The sequence below is a fragment of the Ailuropoda melanoleuca genome, chromosome 12 (assembly GCF_002007445.2).
Source record: "Ailuropoda melanoleuca isolate Jingjing chromosome 12, ASM200744v2, whole genome shotgun sequence".
Lineage (NCBI taxonomy): Eukaryota > Metazoa > Chordata > Mammalia > Carnivora > Ursidae > Ailuropoda > Ailuropoda melanoleuca.
In genome coordinates, this window is record NC_048229.1 from 33,209,582 (window position 1) to 33,233,568 (window position 23,987).

Consider the following 23,987-nt stretch of genomic DNA (forward strand, 5'->3'; position numbering starts at 1 on the left):
GGATGGGCGGATGGATGGATGGGTGGATGGATGGATGGGCAGATGGGTGGATGGGCGGATGGGCGGATGGATGGATGGGTGGATGGATGGATGGATGGATGGGTGGATGGATGGATGGATGGATGGATGGGTGGATGGATGGATGGATGGGCGGGTGGGTGGATGGATGGATGGGCGGATGGGTGGAGGGTGGATGGATGAATGGGTGGGTGGATGGGTGGATGGATGGATAGATGGGTGGATGGAGGGTGGGTGGATGGATGGGTGGATGGATGGATGGATGGGTGGATGGAGGGTGGATGGATGGGTGGATGGAGGGTGGATGGATGGGTGGATGGAGGGTGGGTGGATGGATGGATGAATGGGTGGGTGGATGGATGGATGGATTGGTGGATGGATGAATGGGTGGGTGGATGGGTGGAGGGTGGATGGATGGGCGGATGGGTGGATGGATGGTGGGTGGATGGATGGACAGGTAGGTGCGGGGGTGAATGGGTGGATGGGTAGGTGTTAGTTCAGATGGTTTAATGGGTGGATGATAAGGTATTGGAATACATAGGTACTGGGTGGGATTGAGCGTTCGAGGTGCTTTCAGGGGTCAGTACAGGGCCAGCCTCCCCATGCTGATCCCTGTCCCTGGTCACCCCTCCTCGGCCCCACAGGTGGGAACCGCATCACACAGGCAGTGCTGGGAGCCCACGACGGTGGTGTTTTTGGGCTCTGCGCCCTGCGGGACGGGACGCTGGTGTCCGGAGGGGGCCGTGATCGTCGGGTGGTCCTCTGGGGTTCCGACTACAGCAAGCTGCAGGAGGTGGAGGTGAGGAAGGGGAGAGGCTCCTGGGAAGGCGAGGGGACCTCCTCCCATCCCACCAGGGCTCCGAATAGACCCTCCTCTCCCCAGCTGGTCTTCTCCCCACCCCTTCCCTGCATGTGTCCTACATTCTTCTGCCTCCACTCCCACCCTCAGGTCCCAGAGGACTTTGGGCCAGTACGCACCGTGGCAGAGGGCTGGGAAGACACGCTGTACGTGGGGACCACCCGCAACTCCATCCTTCAGGGCTCCGTCCACACGGGCTTCTCACTGCTCATCCAGGTGAGCACCTCTCCCGCGTCTGCCCTCCTCCCCACGTCTCTCCATCTCTCTTCCCACTTTCATTTCTCGCCACCTCCCTGCCCCATCCCTTTTCCTCTGGCCTGGCAAACCCCACCCACCTTCCCTTTACCTGCATCCACCCCGTAAACCCACCCCTGTCCCCGGACCCCCTGCCCCAGAGCTCCCCGTGGTCCAGCAGCCAGCAAGTTACCTGCTGGCGCAGCAGAGGGGCCCCCTGCCCCTCTGATCGGGGTTGGAGTCCCTTTCTATCGGTTAAGTGCCACAGGCTGCACGCACCATAGGCCCTGCACCTCCCAGATCCCAGCTCCCTGGATCTGGGAAGGCCCTCTGGAGTCTGCCTGTTTTTCTTCTTGCAGCTCAAATGTCTGCTCCTGGCATGCCCAAACCCTACCCCACATCCAGTGAACACCCCACCCCCGCCCCACCCCCCACCCAGGGGCCAAATAGTGTGGACAGCATAGCATAGCCTGGTGGTTGGGAAGGAATCCCGGAGCGTGACTGCTGGGGCTCAAATCACCACCCTAGCGCTCACCAGCTGCGTGATGTGAGGGAAGTAAGGAGCCTCTGTGCCTCCAGGAAACGGGGCAATAAGAGAACCCGACTTGGTGGGGGTGTGTAAGGACCCCATGAGTCCGTTCCTATAGGGCATTTAGGACAGTGGCTGGCACAGAAGTCTTGGCCAGAATCACTCCTCGATCGGTGCTTGTGTTTCTTCCATTCCTGCCATGTATTTTCCCCATCACAGCCTAGCTGAGATACACGCTCCTGCTTTTAGAGCTCTGACTCCGGTTTCCATGGCACATGAAGGCAAACAAGGGTTAGAGGGATTTTTCTAGATGTCCCAAGGCCAAAAGGGACCTTAGAAACCCCTAAAAATAGTATCAATATTACATATTGTTGATTATATAATTAATAGGTTCCTGTATTATTAGAACTTTATTATTAACATTAATTGCTATATTAACATCAACAATTACATTGTCACTGTTTATTGTTACTGCATAGTACATTAATAGTGTATGCTAATAATAATAATAATAATAGTTAGCCACTTGCGTTTGGTGAGCGCTTTGTACTAGCCTGGGACACTTTCGTCCATGATTCGAGTGAGCACAGCAATGTCATGAGATATATATGGGGATGAGTCCCATTTTACAGAAGGTTAAACTGAGGATCCAGGGAGAAGTCACCTGACCCGTCTGTCAGAGGGAGCTGAGGTCAAGACTCCCGAGGCCGAGTACCCTCCATGGGATCCTATGGCCTTCTGGATGCCACCTGACTCCCAGGGTCCAGCTCCCACCCAGCATGGGTCTTGCCACCCCCCCGCCCCGCCCGTACAAATTGGAGAACAGAGGCCTGGGTACAGGCCGCATTTGCCTCGAGCTGCACACCAAGGCCGGGCAGTTGCTGGTCCCAGTCTCCTGCGGACACACTGGGGAAAGGATCTTCCCTGGGTCCCCTGTGGCCCCAGTGTGTTGCTGGGGCTAGTCTAGCAGTTTTTTTAAAAGATTTATTTTGAGAGAGAGAAAGCATGAGGCAGGGGGTGAGGAAGGTTGGGGAGCAGAGGGAGAGGGAGAAGCAAACTCCCCGCTGAGCCGGGAGCCCGGACACAGGGCTGGATCCCAGGACCCTGAGATCACGACCCGAGTGGAAGGCAGACACTCAATCAACTGAGTCACCCAGGTGTCCCTAGTCTAGCTTTCTGGTACTAAGCTCAGTGGGGAAAGGGCCTCGATGGCCCGTCTCCACGCTGCTGTCTCCCCCTTTCCGCCAGGGCCACGTGGAGGAGCTGTGGGGCCTGGCCACGCACCCCAGCCGGGCACAATTCGTGACCTGCGGGCAGGATAAGCTGGTGCATCTGTGGAGTGCGGAGTCCCACCAGCCCCTGTGGAGTAGGGCCATCGAGGTAAGGGGACGGGGAACCCGGCACTGGTGCTAACAAAACCACCTGTCTCAATGTGTCGGGGCTCAGCGCACCGAACGGAAACCACGTCAAGTCTTTTTAAGCAGATTGGGATTTATATATATATATGTATACATATACATTTTTAAGATTTTACTTGAGAGAGAGAGCGCATGCACACAGGAGTGGGAGGAGGGGCAGAGGAACAAGCAGACTCCTGCTGATTGCAGAGCCCGAGACAGGGCTCGACCCCAGGACCCTGATATCATGACCTGAGTCCCCCAGGTGCCCCTAAGCAGAAGGGGATTTAATGCAGGGAGTTAGGTGCTTACAGACTTGCTCAGAAGGGCTGGAGGAGCGGGTTCTCCCCTGGAAGGAGGCTCAGAACCCACCTGCCAGGGGAGCTGCTGCCTCTGCCACAGTCAGGAGGGTGGGGTCAAGAGCACCGAGTTCACGTTCATGCCATCGTCCTCGCTCCGGAACCGGGAAGCCGGGGCCGCTGCGAGTGCTGGCTCTGGAGCTGCACCGTTCGGTACATGTGGCTCGTCAGTGAACTTTAACACGTAAATAGAATTAAGACTCCAGTTCCTCGGTTGCACTAGTGATGTTTCCAACACAAGGCTGGTGGCCGCCATATTGGGAAGTACAGATCATGGACATCTCCATCGTTGTAGAAGCTTCTGTTGGACTGGCTTGTCCCAGAGCAACCTGGCGCTGGCCCCATCTGTACTGAATACTTGATACTCTGTGCTCTCGCCTTTCAAGGCTGGCGACTGCTCACGAGGGTAGCAAATGCTGTTGCTTTCACAGCCCAAATGATGAGTAGGAGACCGGGGCCTCTGTCTTCTGTCTTCCGGAGCCCACAAGAGCCCAATGGATCGTCTGACCCAAATCACAGTGGGACCCTAGCTGCAAAGGATTCTGGGCAGTGTACTTGTTAAGCTCCCCTGCCTGTCCCTCTGGGACACTAGAACATCAGCCCATCATATCCCCCCAGCCACTCTTTGAGGCTTTGCTCCAGGCATGCCGGGTTGCCTCTGATGCTGGAACACTTGATGGCCTTTGAACTCCTCCGAGTCAGGCATGGTGTGCCCTGGAAATTGTCAGGGCTGGGTATCGTCATCCTCATTCTGCTGTCAAACCACCCGGGCGTCGTTAGAAATACAGAATCCTTCGCCCCATCCACAGCGCGTCTGATTCAGAAGTTCTATATTTGGGACCCGAGATCTGCAAGATGGTAACAAGCACCCTTAGGTGGTTCTGCTTCGGGCAGCTTGTCGACCACGACCAGAGTCGCTGGCTTAGCACGTTACCTACTTTGTCCTTTTAATTTCTGGCAACCTCCACAAGGCAATGGGGTTGACAGATGCCCGCTTGGAAAGAGGCACAGAAAGGTAAAAAATCACTTGCCCATCACCACCGTGTGATGACACTCGCAACCAGCCTTTGTGGAGTGCTTCCCGTGCGCCATCGGGCTCACCAGCTGACTGTTCCAAGGACCTTACGTCTTGCTTGTAACAATCCTGCGAAGGATTGATGTCCTCCCTTTGCCAGACGAGGCAGCTGAGGCTCGGACAGGGACGTTATTTGATGTCATGTAACTAGGACGTGTCAGAGCCACCGTGTGAACCCAAGTCTGATTCCATGGTGTTCGTTGCCTGTGAAGCAACCAAATGCCCCCAACATTCAAAAAATGTCAGTACCCATTGCTGGGTGCTTCACAAAATGTGGGGAAACGGGCCCTTGGACATGCCTGGTGAGAAGTTGATAGAATTTGATGGAAAGCAAGTCGGCATTATCTATCAAGGGTCTTAAAAAAATGGATACTCTGAGTCCCAACAGTCTCGCTTCTAGAAAATTACCCAAGGAAGTCACGGGTGAGTAAAGCTGTGGGAATTTAGCCCAGGAGTATGAAAGGCTCCAGTCAACAGTGACAGCAGGAATGTTTTCTGTTTGAGCTGACGTGGTACAGGAAGGGAGCGTGGTTTTGGAACGTCTGTGGCAGCAGAGGAAGGTGACGGCCCTCGGGTCAGGCTGAGAGTTGGCTCTGACATCAGGGAATGATGGCCGGATAGACTGGAGACCCCAGTTCTCAGCCCTGCCTCTCTCCCCTCAGGACCCTGCCCGCTCTGCTGGCTTCCACCCCAGTGGCTCTGTCCTGGCCGTGGGCACGGTGACTGGCAGGTAAAGCTGAGTTGGGCATTTGGGGAGAGCTGCTCTGCTACCCCTGAGAACTGTTCCTTGACACCCCTTCCCCTCCCCTATGTCCCCAGAGCCCACAGAACCTGTGATTAAGATTGTTCACCAGGCTGTTCTCCTGACATTTGTCTGGAGTCAGCCTCTCTCCCAGATCTTTCCTGGGGTCCCTCCCTGAGGCCCTACAGATTGCTGCTTCCTCCCACCCCCCCATAGCTCACATCCCTCCCCCAATCATGCCTTCTCCTTAAAGATGGCTGCTCCTGGACACGGAGACCCATGACCTGGTGGCTATCCACACCGATGGCAACGAACAGATCTCAGTGGTCAGCTTCTCTCCAGGTAAGCGGCGGGGGCCCGGGGATCTTGGAGAAGCCAGGCCTGGGAACTGAGATTCAGTCACTAGCAGGGGGAAGGAGTGGCGCCCGTGTGGCAAGGCCTAGAGGCCGGTCTAGGACTGTAGCGGGGACGGAGCTTGGGACAGCTGAGGAGTCTGGAATAGCGGGGGGCTGAATCTGAGAGAGAAGGGGGTGGAGCCTGGGTGCCTCCTCATAGCCCCCCCTCCCCCTCCCCCAGACGGGGCGTACCTGACCGTGGGCTCCCACGACAACTTGGTGTACGTGTACACGGTGGACCAGGGCGGCCGCAAGGTCAGCCGCCTGGGCAAGTGCTCGGTGAGTGGGCAGTGGCCCCCAGCCCGCGCCGCCACCCCGTCCAGGGGCTGCAGAATTAACCAATTTTCTCCTCCAAGGGAGCACAGCTTCAACGCTACTGACTCTGCCCTGATCACTTCAAGGAGTCTTAGCCCCGCCCTCACATTGCCCCCACCCCCACCCCGTGTTATAAGCCCGCCCCTCTGTGTCTAGCCGTGCCCACCTGTTCTAAACTCCCTTTGTGTTCTAAGCCCTTTCTGTCTGGCCCCGCCCATCATAGTCTGGCCCCGCCCATGGTAGTCTGGCCCCGCCCCCACGCTCCAAAGGCCGTGTATCCTTCCTTTGGCCCCCTTGTGTTCTCACCCTACCTCTGTATTTTGCCTTCCACCTCTCCTGGTCTAATCCCACCCCGTCCGGCTCTAACTCCACCCCTTCCCTCCCACCCCGCAGGGCCATTCCAGCTTTATCACCCACCTGGATTGGGCCCAGGACAGCAGCTGCTTTGTCACCAACTCCGGGGACTACGAGATTCTGTACTGTGAGTGCTCTGAAAGCCAAACGCCGCCCTCCTTCAACTTGCCTATTTCCGTGCGCGATTTACATAGACTTCCGGGAAGGGGGCAGGGCTTTCTGGCCTTTCTCCTCTGGCTCCTGTATTCAGGGGCTGTTCCGATCGATCAGTCTCCTGGCTTCGGATTTGCTCCCCTTCCTGGTTCGATGGGTGGGGCACAGATTTCTAAGCAGATGCCCCTGTTCAGGGCTGGAGCTGTCATCACCCAGATCCAGAGCTTTCAGCCAAGTCTGGAAAGGTGGACTGAGCCCTAGGATCCTAGCCTCCTGTCTCGGACCTCCGTGCCCCTGGACTGTGCAATGCATGGGTTAAGTTAGTACTTCTTTCTGCTCTGAGTGCCGCCCCCCGTTTTCTGCCCCAGGGGACCCGGCTACCTGTAAGCAGATCACTAGTGCAGATGCTGTGAGGAACGTGGAATGGGCCACGGCCACTTGTGTCCTGGGATTTGGAGTGTTTGGTAAGTTCTGGAATGGGGGGGGGCCCACCGAGGGCCGGAGTTCCAAGAAACATCCTTGCCTGGTGGTCTTCAGAGTCTCTCATTGGTTATCCCCAGGCCCAGCCTGGGCCCTGCCATCATAAACTTCAGTCCAGTAGCGGAGACAGACCTGTCCCTAGACAACCCAGAGTCGACTGGGTCGGGACTGGGCTGCCACCCTACCCCAGCCTGGGAGGGAGTCAAGGAAGGCTTCCTGGAGGAAGGGCTATCGAATCTGCATCTGGAGGATGAGGAGGCAGTGAGGAAGGAAAGCAGTCCTGAGGCACAGGGAATCATAGCACATGTCCCACAAAAGCAGGGAGGTGGCAGAGAACTTGGCATTTAGGGAAATCCACGAAGGCAGGAGGGCTAAATCATTGCAGAGTTCAAGGGGAGCCCTAGGGAGGAGGAGGCTGGAACAGCGTGGGGCAGAGCCTGGGGGTCATGCTAAGAAGCCTGGGCTTTCTGGGGCGCCTGGCTGGCTCAGTCGGAAGAGCATGTGGCTCTTGATCTCGGGGTCGTGAGTTCGAGGCCCACATGGGGTGTAGAGATGACTTACATAAATTAAACTTTAAAAATTAAAAAAAAGAAGCAGCAGCAGCGGCCTGGGCTTTCTCCCAAGGCCACCAGGGAGCCACAGAAAGGTTTTGAGCAGTGGAAAGCCAACGTCAATTACACATTTAAAAAAAGATCATTCCAGTTCTCATCCCTGGCCAGAAACAGGCTAGGTGGGAGGAACGCAGGGAGGCTGGGACCTGCTCACCAAAGGGGTTCCTGACCCTAGCTGAACTCTCCCCCCCCCACACCCGTCACCTTGCCTGCAGGGATCTGGTCCGAGGGGGCGGATGGCACCGACATCAACGCTGTGGCCCGATCCCATGATGGGAAGTTGCTGGCTTCAGCTGATGACTTTGGCAAAGTCCACCTGTTCAGTTACCCCTGCTGTCAGCCCCGAGTGAGTCCCCCCCGGGGGGCTGGCAGGGTGGGGATAACGTGCAGCCTTGGGAGCGAGAGCGAGGCAACACTCTCCAGGCCTCAGTTTCCCCATCTGTACAAGGAGGGCAGTGACGTGATCCCAAGGGTCGTCCTGAACTTCCGAGTCGGTAGATTTCAGTCTCTAGTGCTAACGCTGTGCTCCGAGTGTCTGTGGTTCGGGGCTCTTTGGTTCTCTGATCCTTATTCACGCCAGAAATAGTCGCTGAGCCCCTACTGTGTGCCTGGCCCAGAGGCTCCGGCTATGAACGTGACAGATCACCTGCTTTCACTTCTTTCTCTCCCTCTCCCAGGCCCTCAGCCACAAATACGGCGGACACAGCAGCCATGTGACAAATGTGGCCTTCTTGTGGGATGACAGCGTGGCCCTGACCACGGGGGGCAAGGACACCAGTGTGCTGCAGTGGCGGGTGGTCTGACGTGGGGCCAGGGGAGAGTCAGGTGGCGGGGCTGGAATTCTATTTTCGGGAGATGTCTATTGCCGAGTAGAGTAATATATACCCAGAGTATGTCTATAGCAGAGGGGGTTATGGGGGCGGGAGGGTAGACTGACAGAAGTCTCTATTTATCGGGGTGGGAAGAGGGGTCACATTGCTTTGGGGGAGCCATTAAGGTGTTTGGAGTGTTTTTTTAAGTTTATTCTTTTATATCATCCAGAAATAAAGACATATGCACTGACGCGGAGTGTCAGGGTCTGTGTGTGTCCAAAGATTGCGTGACTTGAAGCGTGTATGTGGGGTGGGGTATGTGTTGATGACAGTTTGCGATGAGGGACCATGACTTAGGTCTCATTGGTCTTTTAGCCTGACAGAAACCAAATTTGCTCTTAGACCAAAAGAGCACCCACGTCGCCATCCGAGAAGGGCAGGTGGGCCTCGGGCCTCAGGACCATCGAAGCAAAGACTTGAGGGCAATCCGGATATGCTCTCCGTACGTTCTCTGGCCTTTCACGAGTCAGCATTTTTCTCTGGGACCAGCGTTCTCCACACCACAGAAACAAGGCTTCAAGGCTCATTAATTACCAGCCTTGGGCCTTGAATCCAAAAATCCCAGGGAAAAGTTCTGATTGGCTCATCTGCAGGTTAATCAGCTTGGCTTGCCAGTTGGGCTCCTGTGATTGGCTCCCCTTGGGTGGAGATCGGCCAGGGACACGGGATTGTGTGAGAACATGGAATCCTCCACCTGAACCACGGTTTGAATCAGGCAAAGGGAGCTTTTCAGAGAAGGGGGCAGATGACACGGTAAATGCCTGGGAGCTGGGGTATGAGGACCCTGGGTTGCAAGAGCCAGAGACCCAACTCTATCCAGCATAAATAATAATAATAATAAAAAGAAGTTGTCAGGTCATGGAACAGGGTGGTCCAGCTGGATTCAGGGGCTCAGCTGTGGTTATGAGGGTTCTCCTCTTGGGAATTTTTCATCTGAGTATCTGTAACCTTGAGCGCATTTTTAACTTTTTTTTGATCTTTAACGTAATAATGCAGAGAAGTACGCTCGTCAACAACATACAGTCCCCTGGATTCACAGACAGATTCAGCCATGCCGCCAGCTCCTGGATGGATAAACAGGGCATCCCCAGCCCCTCGGGTCCCCTCCCAAACATTGCCCTCCCCGCCACAGCAGCCACTACCTTGACTTCTCACACCATAGCATAGGTAAATCAGAGGTCGGCAGACTGGTTCCCTAAAGGGCCACAGAGTAAATACTTTAGACTTTGTGAACCACCCCGTCTCTGTCCCAACGAACTTGGACACTGTCCTACAAAAGTGACTGCAGACAGTGCCTATGGGAACGAGCCTGTCTGTGTTCAACAAACCTATTGACAGATACTGACATTTGAGTTTCTCGTTTTCTCCTGCCACAAAATACTACTGTTTGGACTTTTTCTAAATGTTAAGAAATATAGAAGCCATTTTAGCCCATGAGCCATACAAAGACAGGGAGGAGAGAGAGAGGGAGGGAGGGAGGGGGATTTATTATAGGGAATTGGCTCATGTGTATGGAGGCTGATAAGTGCCAAGGTGTGTAGGGTGAGTAGGCTGGCTGGAGACCCAGGAAGAGCTGATGTTTCCCTTCAAGTCCAAAGGCAGGGAAAAGCCAACATCCCAGTTGGAAGGAAGGCAGGAAGGAGGATTTCTCTCTCACTCAGGGGAAGGTCAGCCTTTTTGTTCTATGCAGGCCTTCAACTAATTGGATGAGGCCCACCCACTCTGGGGAGAGCAATCTGCTTTACTCCGTCTACGCATTTTTTTTTAAAGATTTTATTTATTTATTTGACAGCCAGCCAGCGAGAGAGGGAACACAAGCAGGGGGAGGGGGAGAGGGAGAAGCCGGCTCCCAGTGGAGCAGGGAGCCTGATGCGGGGCTCAATCCCAGGACCCTGGGATCACGCCCTGAGCTGAAGGCAGATGCTTAACGGCTGAGCCACCCAGGTGCCCCCAGTCTATGCATTTAAATGTTAATCTTGGGGCACCTGGGTGGCTCAGTCAGTTGGGCATCTAACTCTTGGTCTCAGCTCAGGTCATGGTCTTGTGCTCTCAGTCTCATGGTCTGAGAGCCCCACATTGGGCTCCATGCTCAGTGTGGTGTCTGCTGGGGATTTGCTCCCTTTCCCTCTCTTTCCCCCTCTGCCCTCCTCCCCGCCCACACTCGCTCTCTCTCAGATAAGTAAAATCTTAAAAAGAAAAAAACTACGTTTGCAAGATTTCTCTGGTGCTTATGGTTCAGGTCGCTATTAACTATCAGTGAGATACACAGGCAGTCAGGAGACCCTTTAAGAATGTAACAGCCAGTACTTATTTGATCCTTATCAAAACTATGCAGGTCAGCCTTCTGGGCTAAAGGTGAACATTTTTTCTGCTTCTATCCCTCATTGTTTCCCCTGCTGGCCAATGTTTGGTGCTTGAATCTTGAAGCTTGTTGAAGGGCAAAGGGCACATCATCTGTTAACTACTTCAGGCCGGCAGGGGTCATAGAGAAGTCCCTGCCTGTGGACTGAAATTCGTCCCTGTCTATCCCTACACGCAATTATGGAAGGCCATTCCCGTAGGCTCCAGAGGGGACAATAGAACAAAGCAAAAGAGACAACATACTAGGATCAATATTATAATAGGGGACGTCTGGCTGGCCCAGTTGGAAAAGGAAGTGACGCTTGATCTTGGGGTCGTGAGTTTGAGCCTCACCTTGGGTGTCGAGATTTAAAACAACAACAACAACAACAACAACTTTAAAAAGGGATTAATATTATAATACAAATAAGAAGTGTGGTAAGAAGACCCTCCCGACCAGGAATTTAACCGATCAGTAAGTGACAGGGTAACGTCTTCAAGGGAACCGGTGCGGTTATTTCTATCAGTAAGTAACCTGTTACATTTTTGTCATAATGTGGAAGGTAGCTGCAATCCATTTTAATAATGGCACGAGTTCCTCCCCGTGGGGCTGTTCAGACATCTAATGCCATTCTATTTTGTAGAATTATGTTACACATTTGGGTTACTCTAGCGTTTAATAATGTAATGCTATGGGGGGGGCTGGGTGGCTCATTTAAGCATCAGACTCTTATTTTTTTTGAGGTTCTCTTTGTTTATTTGAGAGAAAGAGAGCACAAGCAGGGAAGAGGGAGAAGCAGTCTCCCCGCTGAGCAGGGAGCCTGACACGGTACTCCATCCCACGACCCTGAGACCATGACTTGAGCCAAAGGCAGACGCTTCACCGACTGAGCCACCCAGGCGCCCGTCGGTTGTTGTTCTCCACACGGAAGATTAGCTGGACACGTAAGAGTCTTAGTGCTATGGCCATGTATCTAGGCATAACCTAGGGCACATCTTCCAATCCAGCCTGGTGAAAGCCATGCCCCCCAGTTTGGCCCCCATAACCACTACGTTCCGTTAGGTGCCAGTCGCCTGTCCAGTCAGTAGCACACCAAATGGTTGCCTGTAAAATAATGGTATGGTCCCAGGCTTCTGGGGGGAGTACTATTTGGTCAGTACTATTGGGCCATGAATTTGTGGGTGACTCCGTGTTGGGTGGGGTTAAACGTGGCCACTGTATGCCTGTCTAAAGCCTCTCCTTGTAATCTTACATCGATAGAGATGGCTCTCGGGACACATGTGGCTAAGGGATAAAACCATCAAGCAACCCTCTTTGCCTGCTGTCTAGCCTTAACGATATCCTAATTACGAGGAATCACTGTCAAGTGGGAGGTGACTTGTCCCGGGAGCTAAGGGCATCCCCAAGTGCATTCTCCAATTCAATTATAAAGAAGGTGGGGCCATCCTTTATCTCCACAAGTTCGTAATTAACCCCATGGAGTGCGGTACGCTCTGACTTTCAAGGAGCGATTTTGTTATCCCAGCCACATTGAATTGATCAAGGTGACAGCTGAGTTACATAATCATTGCGGAGTCCATCCCATTGCCCAGCTGTTTAATCATAAGCCCATGGGCTCGCTTTTGTTATCCCCCCAGAAGAATAGTCTATATTGAGCTATGATGGCCATCTCTCTCTCTCTGAAACTTCCCCGAGGTTGTCTAGATTAGGCGAACAATAAACATTTCAAGATATTAGTCAAAACTTGAATCTACTACCCATAAGGATGTGTTATTGAAACATAATTTTTCTCTCTAAATTCACCTTATTTTCAGAGATCGCCAAACCAAGACTAATTCATTTGTAAAACAAGTCCAATTTTAACAAACTTGGCCCAATTATTTACATAAGCTCAGAAAGAATAGTGATTGAGCAGGGGCGCCTGGGTGGCTCAGTCGTTAAGTGTCTGCTTTTGGCTCAGGACGTGATCCCAGGGTCCTGGGATTGAGCCCCGCATCCGGCTCCCTGCTCCGCTGGGAGCCTGCTTCTTCCTCTCCCACTCCCCTGCTTGTGTTCCCTCTCTCGCTGGCTGTCTCTCTCTCTGTCAAATAAATAAATAAAATCTTAAAAAAAAAAAAAAGAAGAGTGATTGATGAGATGGACCCTTTAAAATCTCCTTTGCTAGGACTTTTCATAAGGAATCTCTCGATTGAACCTTTTTTTTTAAAAGGATTTTATTTATTTATTAGAGAGAGAGCATTGGTGGGGGGGCGGAGGGTGGGTGGGGAGAGGGAGAAGCAGGCTCCCCACTGAGCAGGGAACAGGATGTGGGACTGGATCCCAGGACTTCAGGATCATGACCTGAGCTGAAGGCAGACGCTTAACTGACTGAGCCTCCCAGGTGCCCTTAGGTTGAACTTTTAATAGCATCTTGAGGCCAGAGCCAAGCCAAATACATGTCATCAGACTTGCCTCTAATTCCTGTAGATTTGGGTGTATCCCTTTTCTCGATGTCCCCCAAGTATCCTGAGGTTCCTGCACCTTCCAGAAAGTGACATTCTTTACCCCCACTTGGTAAGGCTGCTGGGAATTCTGTAAGCGAGGTATCTGGCCAACATTTCCAAGGGGCTCTGTTGGCTCCGTACAACCTTTGATACCTTAAAACTGTCCGGTCGTGTCTGAGTCTATGCATGCCTCTCTCAAACGTGACATTCTAGTGAAAGCCTTAGCGATGGAACCAGTGTTTCCAATGGTGTCCAGTTACAAGCAGGACAGATTCTCATTGAACTTGTGCAAATAATTATAATTGCCATGAATGAAAATACAGAGAGTTTCTGATTTCTTTTTTTTTTTTTTTAAAGATTTTATTTATTTATTCGACAGAGATAGAGACAGCCAGCGAGAGAGGGAACACAAGCAGGAGGAGTGGGAGAGGAAGAAGCAGGCTCATAGCGGAGGAGCCTGATGTGGGGCTCGATCCCATAATGCCGGATCACGCCCTGAGCCAAAGGCAAGACGCTTAACCGCTGTGCAACCCAGGCGCCCCCCAAACCACCAGTCTTATTTTAGGACACAATTACTTTCTTTTTCCCTCAATGAAATGTATTCCCATTGCTTATATCTTTCTTATTAAAAATGCATCGTTTCTTGCATACGGAATTCTTCCCTTACTTCCACGAGGCTTAATTACATTAATTGTTTTTAAGTCATCTCTGCACCCAACGTGGGGCTTGAACTCGCAACCCTGAGATCAAGAGTCACATGTTCTTCCAGCTAAGCCAGACAAGTGCCCCTGGAATGAAAGTTTTTGTATTTAGGAGCACCTGGGTGGTTCAGTCAATTAAGCGTCGGACTCTTGATTTCAGTTCAGGTCATGGTCTCAGGGCTGTGAGATCAGCTTCCTCACGAGGCTTGGAGCCCGCTTTAGAGTCTCTTCTCCCTCTGCCCCTCCCCCACCTCTCTCCCTCTCTAATTAATATATAATTAATTATATTAACATATTAATTATATTGATTAATATATCGATATATCGATTGATGTATTGATATATTAATCAATATAATTAATACATTAATAATAATAGTGTTTATATTTAATGCTGGTAACTCTACAGATATGTTTACCTTAATGAAACTAACAAATTAGCTTGAATGCCAAATATGTTGCACCTGGGTCCCCCAAAGTCTATCCCTTTGTGCCCCAGTTGATCGATTTTAGCTGGGGCACCTGCAGGGAAATCTGAAGTGGGCCGATGACGTCAAGGGAGGGGTGCTCTTCGCTCTTTGACAGCGAGAGGGGGGGAGCAGGAGCCAATGGCCTGAGGCACTGAGGAGGGTATCAGTCCCACAAGCTGAGCAGGTGGGTGCAGAAACAGGAATTGGGGGGGGCCTGGAGGCAGAATAGGTGAGGTGCCCCCAGCAAAGCTGGAGACCGATGAAAGCCCAGAGGGCAGAGAAAGAGGCCTCCCAGTCCTAAGCTCATCAGCCTGGGCAGAGGAACAGACACACGTTTTCTTTCCAGCAACAAGAAGTGAATGTAGGCAGTTCTCCACCGGCCGGAGAAGACGGGGCACCTCCCGGGAACAAAAGGTGTTTCGGTGGCTGCTGGGGAACGTTCCTTAAGGCCCTGTCCCGAGGTGGACTCACCAGACGATTGGCTCTTGTTCTCCTGTCTGTTAACCGGAAAACGAATGAGCGAGGAAACCCAGCACAGGAGGCCGGCAACGTCCATCCAGCCCTCTCTATTCCAGATCGGACACACAAACGAAGACGCAAAGAGGAGACGAGAGTGACTCGGGAAAAACCGAGGGAGGCGTGTACAGGATGCCGGCAGGACCCTGTTCACAGGGGAGACCCCCGGGGAGGGGGGAGGGGGAGCGCAGAGAACAGGACAGAACACGGGGCGGAGGAACCGCAGCAGAAGGGCCTGAGGCAGCTGGGCTGATGGAGGGTTGAGGAGTAGATGGTGAGGACAGGGGTGTCGTCGGGCCCCTAAAGGACAGAGCAGGGTTTGGGCACAGGTGCAAAAAGGCCTGACCATAAGGGATTTCAGTCCGTTTTTCCGCTCAGACGGTCCCATCCTCTAGGTTCTATCCAGGCCAACAGTGTTACAAAAGAAACAGAAGGGAAGGAAACACACGAGGGGTCCTTTTTAGGCCTTTTCCTGCTGGATCAGAGAGAAGAGAACAAAGGGGAACAGTGACTAAGCAACTGCCAGGCTCAGGAAAGCAAGAACGGGAGACTCAGCGAGGAAGAGGGCCGCTCTGGCCGCTGTTAGACTTGGTCTCTTTGTGGTCGCCAAAAAGATGTCGCCGTCTCAACCTAGCTGGACTCCAAGGAGTCTGGTCTTTCTCATGAGAAGGAATTCAAGGACAGACATGCAGCACAGCGGAAAAGGGTATTAAAGCGAAAAGTACACTCTTGAGATCTGAGAGCAGGTGTGCTCAATCGAGAGAGTCATGTTCCCCTTCCGCCCGGAGTTTGGTGCTTTTCTTTCTAAGATTTTATTTATTTCCCTGGGGCGGGGGAGAAAGCAGGAGCAGGAGGAGGGGGAGAAGCAGAGGAAGAAGCACACTCCCCACCGCCCCACTGAGCAGGTAGCCTGAGGCGAGACTCGATCCCAGGACCCCGGGATCATGACCTGAGCCAAAGGCAGATGCTTAATCGCCCCACTATAAGCACTTTCAATCTGAGAGCCGGATCGAGAACACCAACCAGCCCATGTGTGAGGACAAATGAGAGCCAGGAAAAGAAACCCAAAAGGATGGAACTCCTATCTACTCCAGGCAACTTTCTCGTGAGCTTTCTCCATGATCCAGCCCCAAGGGAGCGGTCCCCCTTACGTGAGCACCCCACCTGGGTAATAGCTCCGATCGGCCCCTCTCAGGAAGCATGCAGTCAGACGTATCTTGGATTTTATGCTCCTCAAGGGATCACACCTGGCTATTTGGAAGGAAACCTTACATGGGAGTCTTAAGACTGGTGGCTGTCCTCACGACGTGCGTGGCTGTCCCATGCCCAAGAAGAATACAAGTATTGAAACAACAGGTAAGGGGCGCCTGGGTAGCTTAGTCGGTAGAGCGTGTGACTCTTGATGTCAGAGTTGTGAGATCAGGAACTTGGAGAGGCTGCTTTTAGGCAAACAGACTTGAATGATGGAACGGAGGAAGCGTCCACGATGACCTCAAAATATCCACAGGCTCTAAGTGACCAATGGGCTACTTAGAACCAGGCGTACTAAGCAGAAAAGGGAAAATTCCATATATTGCCATACATTCTTATCTTCTCCCTTTATTTATTTTTTTTATTTTTAAAGGTTTTACTTATTTATTTGAAGAGAGAGAGAGAGAACACAAGTAGGGGAAGGGACAGAGGGAGAGGGAGCAGCAAACTCCCCGCTGGGCGGAGAGCCCCATGCAGGATTCGAACCTAGGACTCCAGAATCATGACCTGAGCCGAAGGCAGACGCTTAACCAACTGAGCCACCCAGACACCCCTCATCTCCTCCCTTTAAAGAACGGCCTCCACCCACTGCCTCCCTGCACACAGCCTCTCCTCTGCTGTCCTGCCCGCGGCTCCCTTGCGGTGTATCCAGTAAACTTCTATCTCCTTTGTTCTGTCTTTGGTGAATCCTTTCACTGCCCGCACCACTGGCTTCACCCAATCATCGCCCCTTATTTGGGGGCCCCCATCTGACCGAGAAAGACACCCCATTTAGATACTGCAGAACTTACTTAAAAAATTTAAAAAATTAAATAAAACAATGGCTCATGGCCTTAAAAAAAAATAAGTGAACATTTTTTTCTGCTTCTATCCCTCATGAGAATAACCAATACCACCCTGTCAGGGCAAACCATTTGCAATATCATCGGTGACTGTACCAAGTTGGGGGTGGGGATTGAGTTGTTCTGATTTTCTCCGTCTTTGGTAGCCAAGATAATTTATAATGATGCTATCTAATTACATCTTGCTTTTGTTATTTTTTTTTGAACTCTTTTTTTTTTCAGATTTTATTTATTTGACACAGAGAAAGAGACAGCGAGAGAGGGAGCACAAGCAGAAGGAGTGGGAGAGAGAGAAGCAGGCTTTCCCCTGAGCGGGTACCCCGATGCAGGGCTCGATGCCAGGACCCTGGGATCACGCCCCGAGCCGAAGGCAGACACTTAATGACTGAGCCACCCAGGTGCCCCTTGCTTTTGTTATTTTTTAGATTTTATTTACTTATTTGAGATAGAGAGAGAATGAGCGGTGGGGAGGAGCAGAAGGAGAAGCAGTCTCCCCTCTGAACAGGAAGCCTGATGCGGGACTCAATCCTAAGACCCTGGGATCGTGACCTGAGCCGAAGGCAAACACTTAACCCACTGAGCCACCCAGGCGCCCAGGCGCCCCTATATCTTGTTTTTAATGTTGAAGGCACTTGGAGCTGCTTTGGGGATTTTTTCCCTATTCTCTAGCTCAGTAGTTCTCAGAGATGAAAGTGTATCAGAATTACCTGCAAGGGTTTGTGAGCCTGAAACTGCATTTTCTCCTGACCACCCATTCAGAATTTCCACTTCACTCAGTCTGGGGTCCTCCGGAGAATTTGCATTTCCAGAGAGTTCCCAGAAGATACTGATTCTGTGAGCACTGCACTTTGAGAACCACTCCTCTAATAGAAACATTCTAAGGTAGCAAACATAGAGGATTCTTCTGGACAAAACGATACCCAGGAATTTTGTGGAGGGGCTCCTGGCTGGCTCAGTTGGTAGAGTGTGAGGCTTTTGATGTCAAGGTCAACAGTTTGAGCCCCACACTGGGTGCAGAGATTACTAAATAAAATTAAAAAAAAAAAGAATTTTGTAGAACGTGACACATTTGTGTTTCTTTTCCTTGTCTCAACTGTCAAGATGATCCCTTGGGTTGGAAAGTTCGGAGCCTTATAGTTTCAGAGTGGCAACTGAGCAAGTCCATCTCTTCCTAAAAGAGGAAAGAATTATTGCAGGAGAAACCTGCAAAGCCCCCTTGGGCCAGTAAGGACAGTTGTCCAGGAGTCTCCAGAAACAGCTGCCTGAACTCTAACGCTTCCAATTTCCATACCCTTCGGTAACGACAGCCCCCAGCGCCAAACATGAAATTCTAGGAGTGCATTCAATCATGCCGAAGGGTTCCATCTCCTCCACCTTTCTGGCCAAGGATCTGTCAACACAAAACGAACAAACCTTTTAGAATCTCTCTCTCTCTCTCTCTCTTTTTTTTTTTAAGTTGGCTCTACTCCCATCGTGGAGCCCAATGTGGGGCCTGAACCCATGACCCCGAGATCAACACCTGAGCTGAGAGCGAGACTCGGTCGCTCAGCCCACTGAGCCGCCCACAGGCTCCTCTTTGAGAATCTCTAAGAGTAAGAGAGAGAGTTTTATTCGAGCCCATGTTAGGACAGCTGCCTGGGAAACATGCTCGGAGGATCAACGGTTTTCACAGGGTTCTATGCTTCTTTACATCTTGTCAAAGCTCAAAAGATTATAAATTCACATACAGGCGGGAATCGCAAGTTTTAACGTCAAGGAATGCAGGGAGTAGGAACCCCGATCGGTGTCTTGAGGACAAGATGGTTTTCCTTTAGGCGACTTGTTGGCGAAGCAGGTGCACGATGTCTGCTTGATGAGCCATAAATCAGGCTTTTGTTTTTCAACAAAATTTATGTATCCTCACGCTGACTTAGAAAGAAATCGAAAGTGGCAAGGTGCCTGGGTGGCTCAGTCGGTTGAGCCCCATATAGGGCTCCCTGCTCAGTGGGGAGTCTGCTTCTCCCTCACCCCACTCATGCTCTCTGTCTCTCTCAAATAAATAAATCTTAAAAATAAAAAAATCTAGGGGCACCTGGGTGGCGCAGTCATTAAGCGTCTGCCTTCGGCTCAGGGCATGATCCTGGTGCTCTGAGATCGAGCCCCGCATCGGGCTCCCTGCTCCGCTGGGAGCCTGCTTCTTCCTCTCCCACTCCCCATGCTCGTGTTCCCTCTCTCGCTGGCTGTCTCTCTCTGTCAAATAAATAAATAAAATCTTTAAAAAAAATAAAATTAAAAAATAAAAATAAAAATAAAAAAATCTAGAGTGGCTTCCCTTATATCTCAAGCCTTTAGAGAGTTTTTTCTTCTCACTGGATCTCAACTAATATGATCAGAAATCAGTCATTCACTAATCAGTGGCCCATGAGAGTGAGGATGTTGGCTTTTTAAGATTGTACCCCCAGGGGCGCCTGGGTGGCGCAGTCGTTAAGCGTCTGCCTTTGGCTCAGGGCCCCGCGTTCCGGGATCGAGTCCCACATCAGGCTCCTCCGCTATGAGCCTGCTTCTTCCTCTCCCATTCCCCCTGCTTGTGTTCCCTCTCTCGCTGGCTGTCTCTATCTCTGTCAAATAAATAAATAAAATCTTAAAAAAAAAAAAAAGATTGCACCCCCAGTGCCTAGCACAGTGTTTAGCGTGCAGTAAATGCTTGACAAATATATATGTTGATTAATGAGTGAATGAATTCTTTAATAGGGCAAGGAGCATATTTATTCTTTTTTCAATTTATTTTATTTTTATTTTTTGGAGCATATTTATTCTAGGTCAGGCCCTGAGCTGGGCAATGGTTGGACACAGTGGAGAGTGAGACAGCCCCAGTCCTGCCCTGAAGGTACTCACAGTCCAGTGGGGAAGGCAGACCCATCCTCAGACAATAATAACCCTGAGGGGCAAAGGAAGACCAAGGGGGCATCCGGGAGGGCTTCCTGGAGGGGGCAACCGAGTTGAATGTTGAAGGACAAGGAAGAAATGAACCAAGTGGGGGGAGTGTTTCAGGTGGAAGTTCTGAGGGTTTAGTCCTCCCTCCTTCTTCCTATTTCCACAACAAACTGTGACAAAGCTCCTCTGGGTTCCAGTATCCCCCCCTGACCTGAGGGGTCACTGTAAGGGATAGATCTGTCACCCCTACACTGGCTGCCAGCCCTGGGAGGGAAGGGCCACGGCTGTTGTGGTCACTGCTGGGTCCCCAGCGCCGCCTAGCACAGCAGCCAGGGCTCAGGGAATGTTTGCTGAATGAATATTCAAGTTTTATATGTGTGTTGAAGTGTGTGAAAGAGTTCGAAGTGTCTTATATGAAGGGGGTCGAAGTTCAAAGCCTCAACCCTCAATTTCCTCCCCTGAGAAATAGCATAACAGTGGTTAAAGCGTCAGAGCCCAGCTGCTAGAATTCCTGTCTTTCGACTTCCTCATCTGTGCCTCGGTGTTCTCATCTGTGAAATGGTATCTTCTTGTAGGGTTTTTGAAGACTAAGTGAGATATTCATAGGAAGTGCTTAGAACTGCCTGGAATGCAGTCAATGCTCATTGCATTTAGCTGCCCTCCCCCCCTTTTTAATCCCGTCTCCTTCTACACTGTTTTTCAGCCAGAATCCTCTCCTGTCCCCATCTTTTATCTCCAGCTATTTGGCTCTCCCATATTTGCCCTTCCTTGTGACATTTAGTGCCTCGGAGCCTCCGTACGTTCTGTTTCCCCTGCACCTGCCCCACCACGTCTGAACACGTCCACTTGAACTCCTACCCAGCTGCACCGTTCAGGGGTCACGTCACCCCTCCAGATCTCCAGGTTTCAGAGGCCAGTTTCTTTCATATATATATATATATATATATATATATATATATATATGAAATTTTTTGAAAGATTTTATTTATTTATTTGTCAGAGAGAGAGCGCGCGTGCACAAGCGGGGCGGGGGGGGAGAGGCAGGCAGAGAGAGAAGCAGGCTCCCCGGCTGAGCAAGGAGCCCGATGCCAGACTCAATCCCAGGACCCTGGGATCATGACCTGAGCCGAAGGCAGACGCTTAACCGACCGCGCCACCCGGGCGTCCCAGAAGCCAGTTTCTACCAATCTCGGATCAAAGTCTCCTTTACTGTCCCCCACCTTTTGACCCTTCTCAACTCTCCCCAAGTTCTGGAGGGGTGGCCCGGGGCTAGTGAAGCATCCTTTCTATTGGTTCTCTCGGTGCTCTGTCGCCCCCTTGTGCCCAGTCTTAGACCTGCATGGAAGAAGAACTTGTAATTCTCCTGTGCCCCCCAGAGTCGGCCCCAGAGTCACTCTGAGCCTTTCTCCTCCTGCTCTGGACCTTGGGAGACTGCCCCGTGTGGACTCCATCCATGCGGCTCCCTTGCCCTCCGCCTTCTGGTTGGGTTCTGCCAATTGGAGGCACAGACAAGGAAATGGGAATGTAGGAGGAGAGAGGCGGGAGTATTTATTTGGGGGGCCCCTCCTTGCATTGCTGCTGTTCGGGGCAGTGGCTGTGTTCCCTGCCTAGAGCCACAGGTTCTGTGGTCTCCTCTCCAAACTCCAGCTTCCTGCCCTAAGGGTGGTAATGGCTTGGCTCTCCCTGTGGCTGGTCCCTTGGTGCTGCCATGGGCTCCTTCAGCCTGCCCACCCCTCTGAAATATCCCTTCATACGTGCTCCCACTTAAGCTCTGAATGGCTACCTATTTCCTACAAGGACTGGATCGGCATAAATCTGACTGGATCAACATAAACCTAGGGTGAGCCCAGGAGAGAAGGGGATCCTCACCTCCCAGTGGCCCTCAGAATTTCTTTTTAGGAGAAGCTTGAAATGACCAAGGTTCTGACAGGAGGGCTCTGTGGGACTTGTCTTGAAACTGATTGGATGTGTGTGGGGTTATATGTGGGGAGGGGCAACAGCCTTAGTGATACGTGTCTTGGTGCTTCCCCTGACTGTCTCCTTGAGGGAGGATGAAAGGAAAACGCCTTTAGTCCCGTGGACATTGCAGGTCGCTTGGGTGCTTAGTTAACTCTCTCACTTTCTGTGTCGCTCAAGAGCCCTGAGAAGAAGTAGGTAATATGGCTCAGAGAGGTGAAGTCACTTTTCCAAGGGCACACAGCAAATGATTTTAAGAATAGCTACCTTAGGGGGCCTGGGTGGCTCAGTTGGTTAAGCATCTGCCTTCGGCTCAGGTCATGATCCTGGAGTCTTGGGATGGAGTCAGGTGTCGGGCTCCCTGCTCAGTGGGGAGTCTGTTTCTCTGCCCCTCCCCTGACTCATGCACTCTCTCTCTCTCTCAAATAAACAACTAAAATCTTTTTTTTTATTTATTTTTATTTATTTATTTATTTTTTTAAAGATTTATTTATTTATTTGACAGAGATAGAGACAGCCAGCGAGAGAGGGAACACAAGCAGGGGGAATGGGAAAGGACGAAGCAGGCTCAGAGCAGAAGAGCCTGATGTGGGGCTCGATCCCATAACGCCGGGATCACGCCCTGAGCCGAAGGCAGACGCTTAACCGCTGTGCCACCCAGGCGCCCCAAACAACTAAAATCTTTAAAAAAAAATGATAGCTACCTTAAAAAAAAAACCCAAGTGTATCACTTCATTTATATGAAGTTCTAGAACAGGTAACACTAATGTCTGGTGTAAAAAGAAAGAGTTGCAGCTGGGGGTGAAGTAGACTGAGTATCGCCTGGAAAGAAGTGAAGGACAATGTTCTTAGGTGCTAGAAATGTTCTGTCTTGATTTGAGCTCTTAGTCACACGAGTGTGTCTGTTTGTCACAATTCATTGTATTGTTCGCTTCAGATCTGGGCATTTTTATTTCTATTAAAAATAAAGAATGAGGGGTGCCTGGGTGGCTCAGTCGGTTAAGTATCTGACTTCAGCTCAGGTCATGATCTCAGGGTCCTGAGAGAGCCCTGGTCCAGCTCCCAGCTCAGGGTGTCTCTTTGTCCCTCTCCCCCTGACTCTCCCCTGGCACGTGCGCTGTCTCTCAAATAAATGAATAAGATCTTTAAAAAAAAAAAAAGAATGAAAGAAAAGAATTTGCGAACAGAGGTTCCTGGGCAGCTCAGTCGGTTAAGAATCTCTCTCTTGATTTCGGCTCAGGTCATGATCTCAGGGTGGTGAGATCGAGCCCCGTGTTGGGCTCCATGCTCAGTGTGGAATCTGCTTGGGATTCCCTCTCTCCCTCTGCACCCCCCTCCTTGGCTCGCATGCTCTCTGCCTTCCTCCAAAAAGAATTTGTGAACCCAATAGCTGTCATTTCTGAGTGTTACGTGATGCCAGGTCTGTCCGAAATGCTTTGAACAAGAATGAATTCTCATGACCAATTTGTGAAGGATATGATGTTCATAATAAAAACCAGCAAATACTGTTTTACCCTTTATGTATTCATCCCTGAAAACATGTGTCTTTCATACCTATCATGTGCCTAACTGACTTCCAGGCAACAGACACACTACAGTAAACAAACCAGATGCAGAAATGACTCCTCCCCCCTCTAGTGGGGGGGCAGATAATTTTAAAAGTTCTGTGGGGAAAAGTAAATAAAACAGGGAGGAGTGGAAGCACTGGGCGGGAGGCATATTTTACAGACTCAATAGTATTGACACTATGAGATGACATCCCCATGACAAAGAGACTGTGAGTGACCACTTTGACAGAAGAGGAAACTGAGGCACAGAGAGGCCATCAGTCAAAGGTCTGGCTGGCCAAGAGGCAGGACTCCTTACAAAGGTGGCCCTGACCCCAGGAGTAGGGACTTAGACTCATGTGTTCTCTCCCTTGGGAAGGGAGGCATGCAATGACCAGAAAGAGGGGAGGAAATGGCTCAGCTCAGGAGGGTCAAAGGCTGACGGCTTGGTCAAGCAGGAGGTGTGGGGTTGGACGGATGGGAAGCAAAGGGGTTACTGAGATGGGGGCCACCGGGCTGGGGACTCGGAGGGGTTGGGGGGTGCTGCGGCAGCAGGTGAGGTTTCCCCGGGGCTG

General features: G+C 51.4%; 1 protein-coding gene across 3 annotated transcripts in view; it reads left to right on the forward strand.

Moving 5' to 3' along the window:
- EML2 (EMAP like 2) overlaps nt 1–8,584 on the forward strand; it is a 22,083-nt gene extending 13,499 nt beyond the window's left edge. For all 3 annotated transcript variants that reach the window (XM_019809255.2, XM_034638108.1, XM_034638109.1), the window contains 10 exons: nt 663–817; nt 968–1,093; nt 2,889–3,020; nt 5,134–5,201; nt 5,467–5,555; nt 5,790–5,887; nt 6,317–6,404; nt 6,799–6,894; nt 7,737–7,867; nt 8,199–8,584. In XM_019809255.2, the coding sequence (XP_019664814.2) occupies nt 663–817; nt 968–1,093; nt 2,889–3,020; nt 5,134–5,201; nt 5,467–5,555; nt 5,790–5,887; nt 6,317–6,404; nt 6,799–6,894; nt 7,737–7,867; nt 8,199–8,324 (1,109 nt within the window). In that variant the 3' untranslated portion in view covers nt 8,325–8,584. The remainder of the gene's footprint in view (nt 1–662; nt 818–967; nt 1,094–2,888; nt 3,021–5,133; nt 5,202–5,466; nt 5,556–5,789; nt 5,888–6,316; nt 6,405–6,798; nt 6,895–7,736; nt 7,868–8,198) is intronic.
- The last annotated feature ends 15,403 nt before the right edge of the window (nt 8,585–23,987 follow it).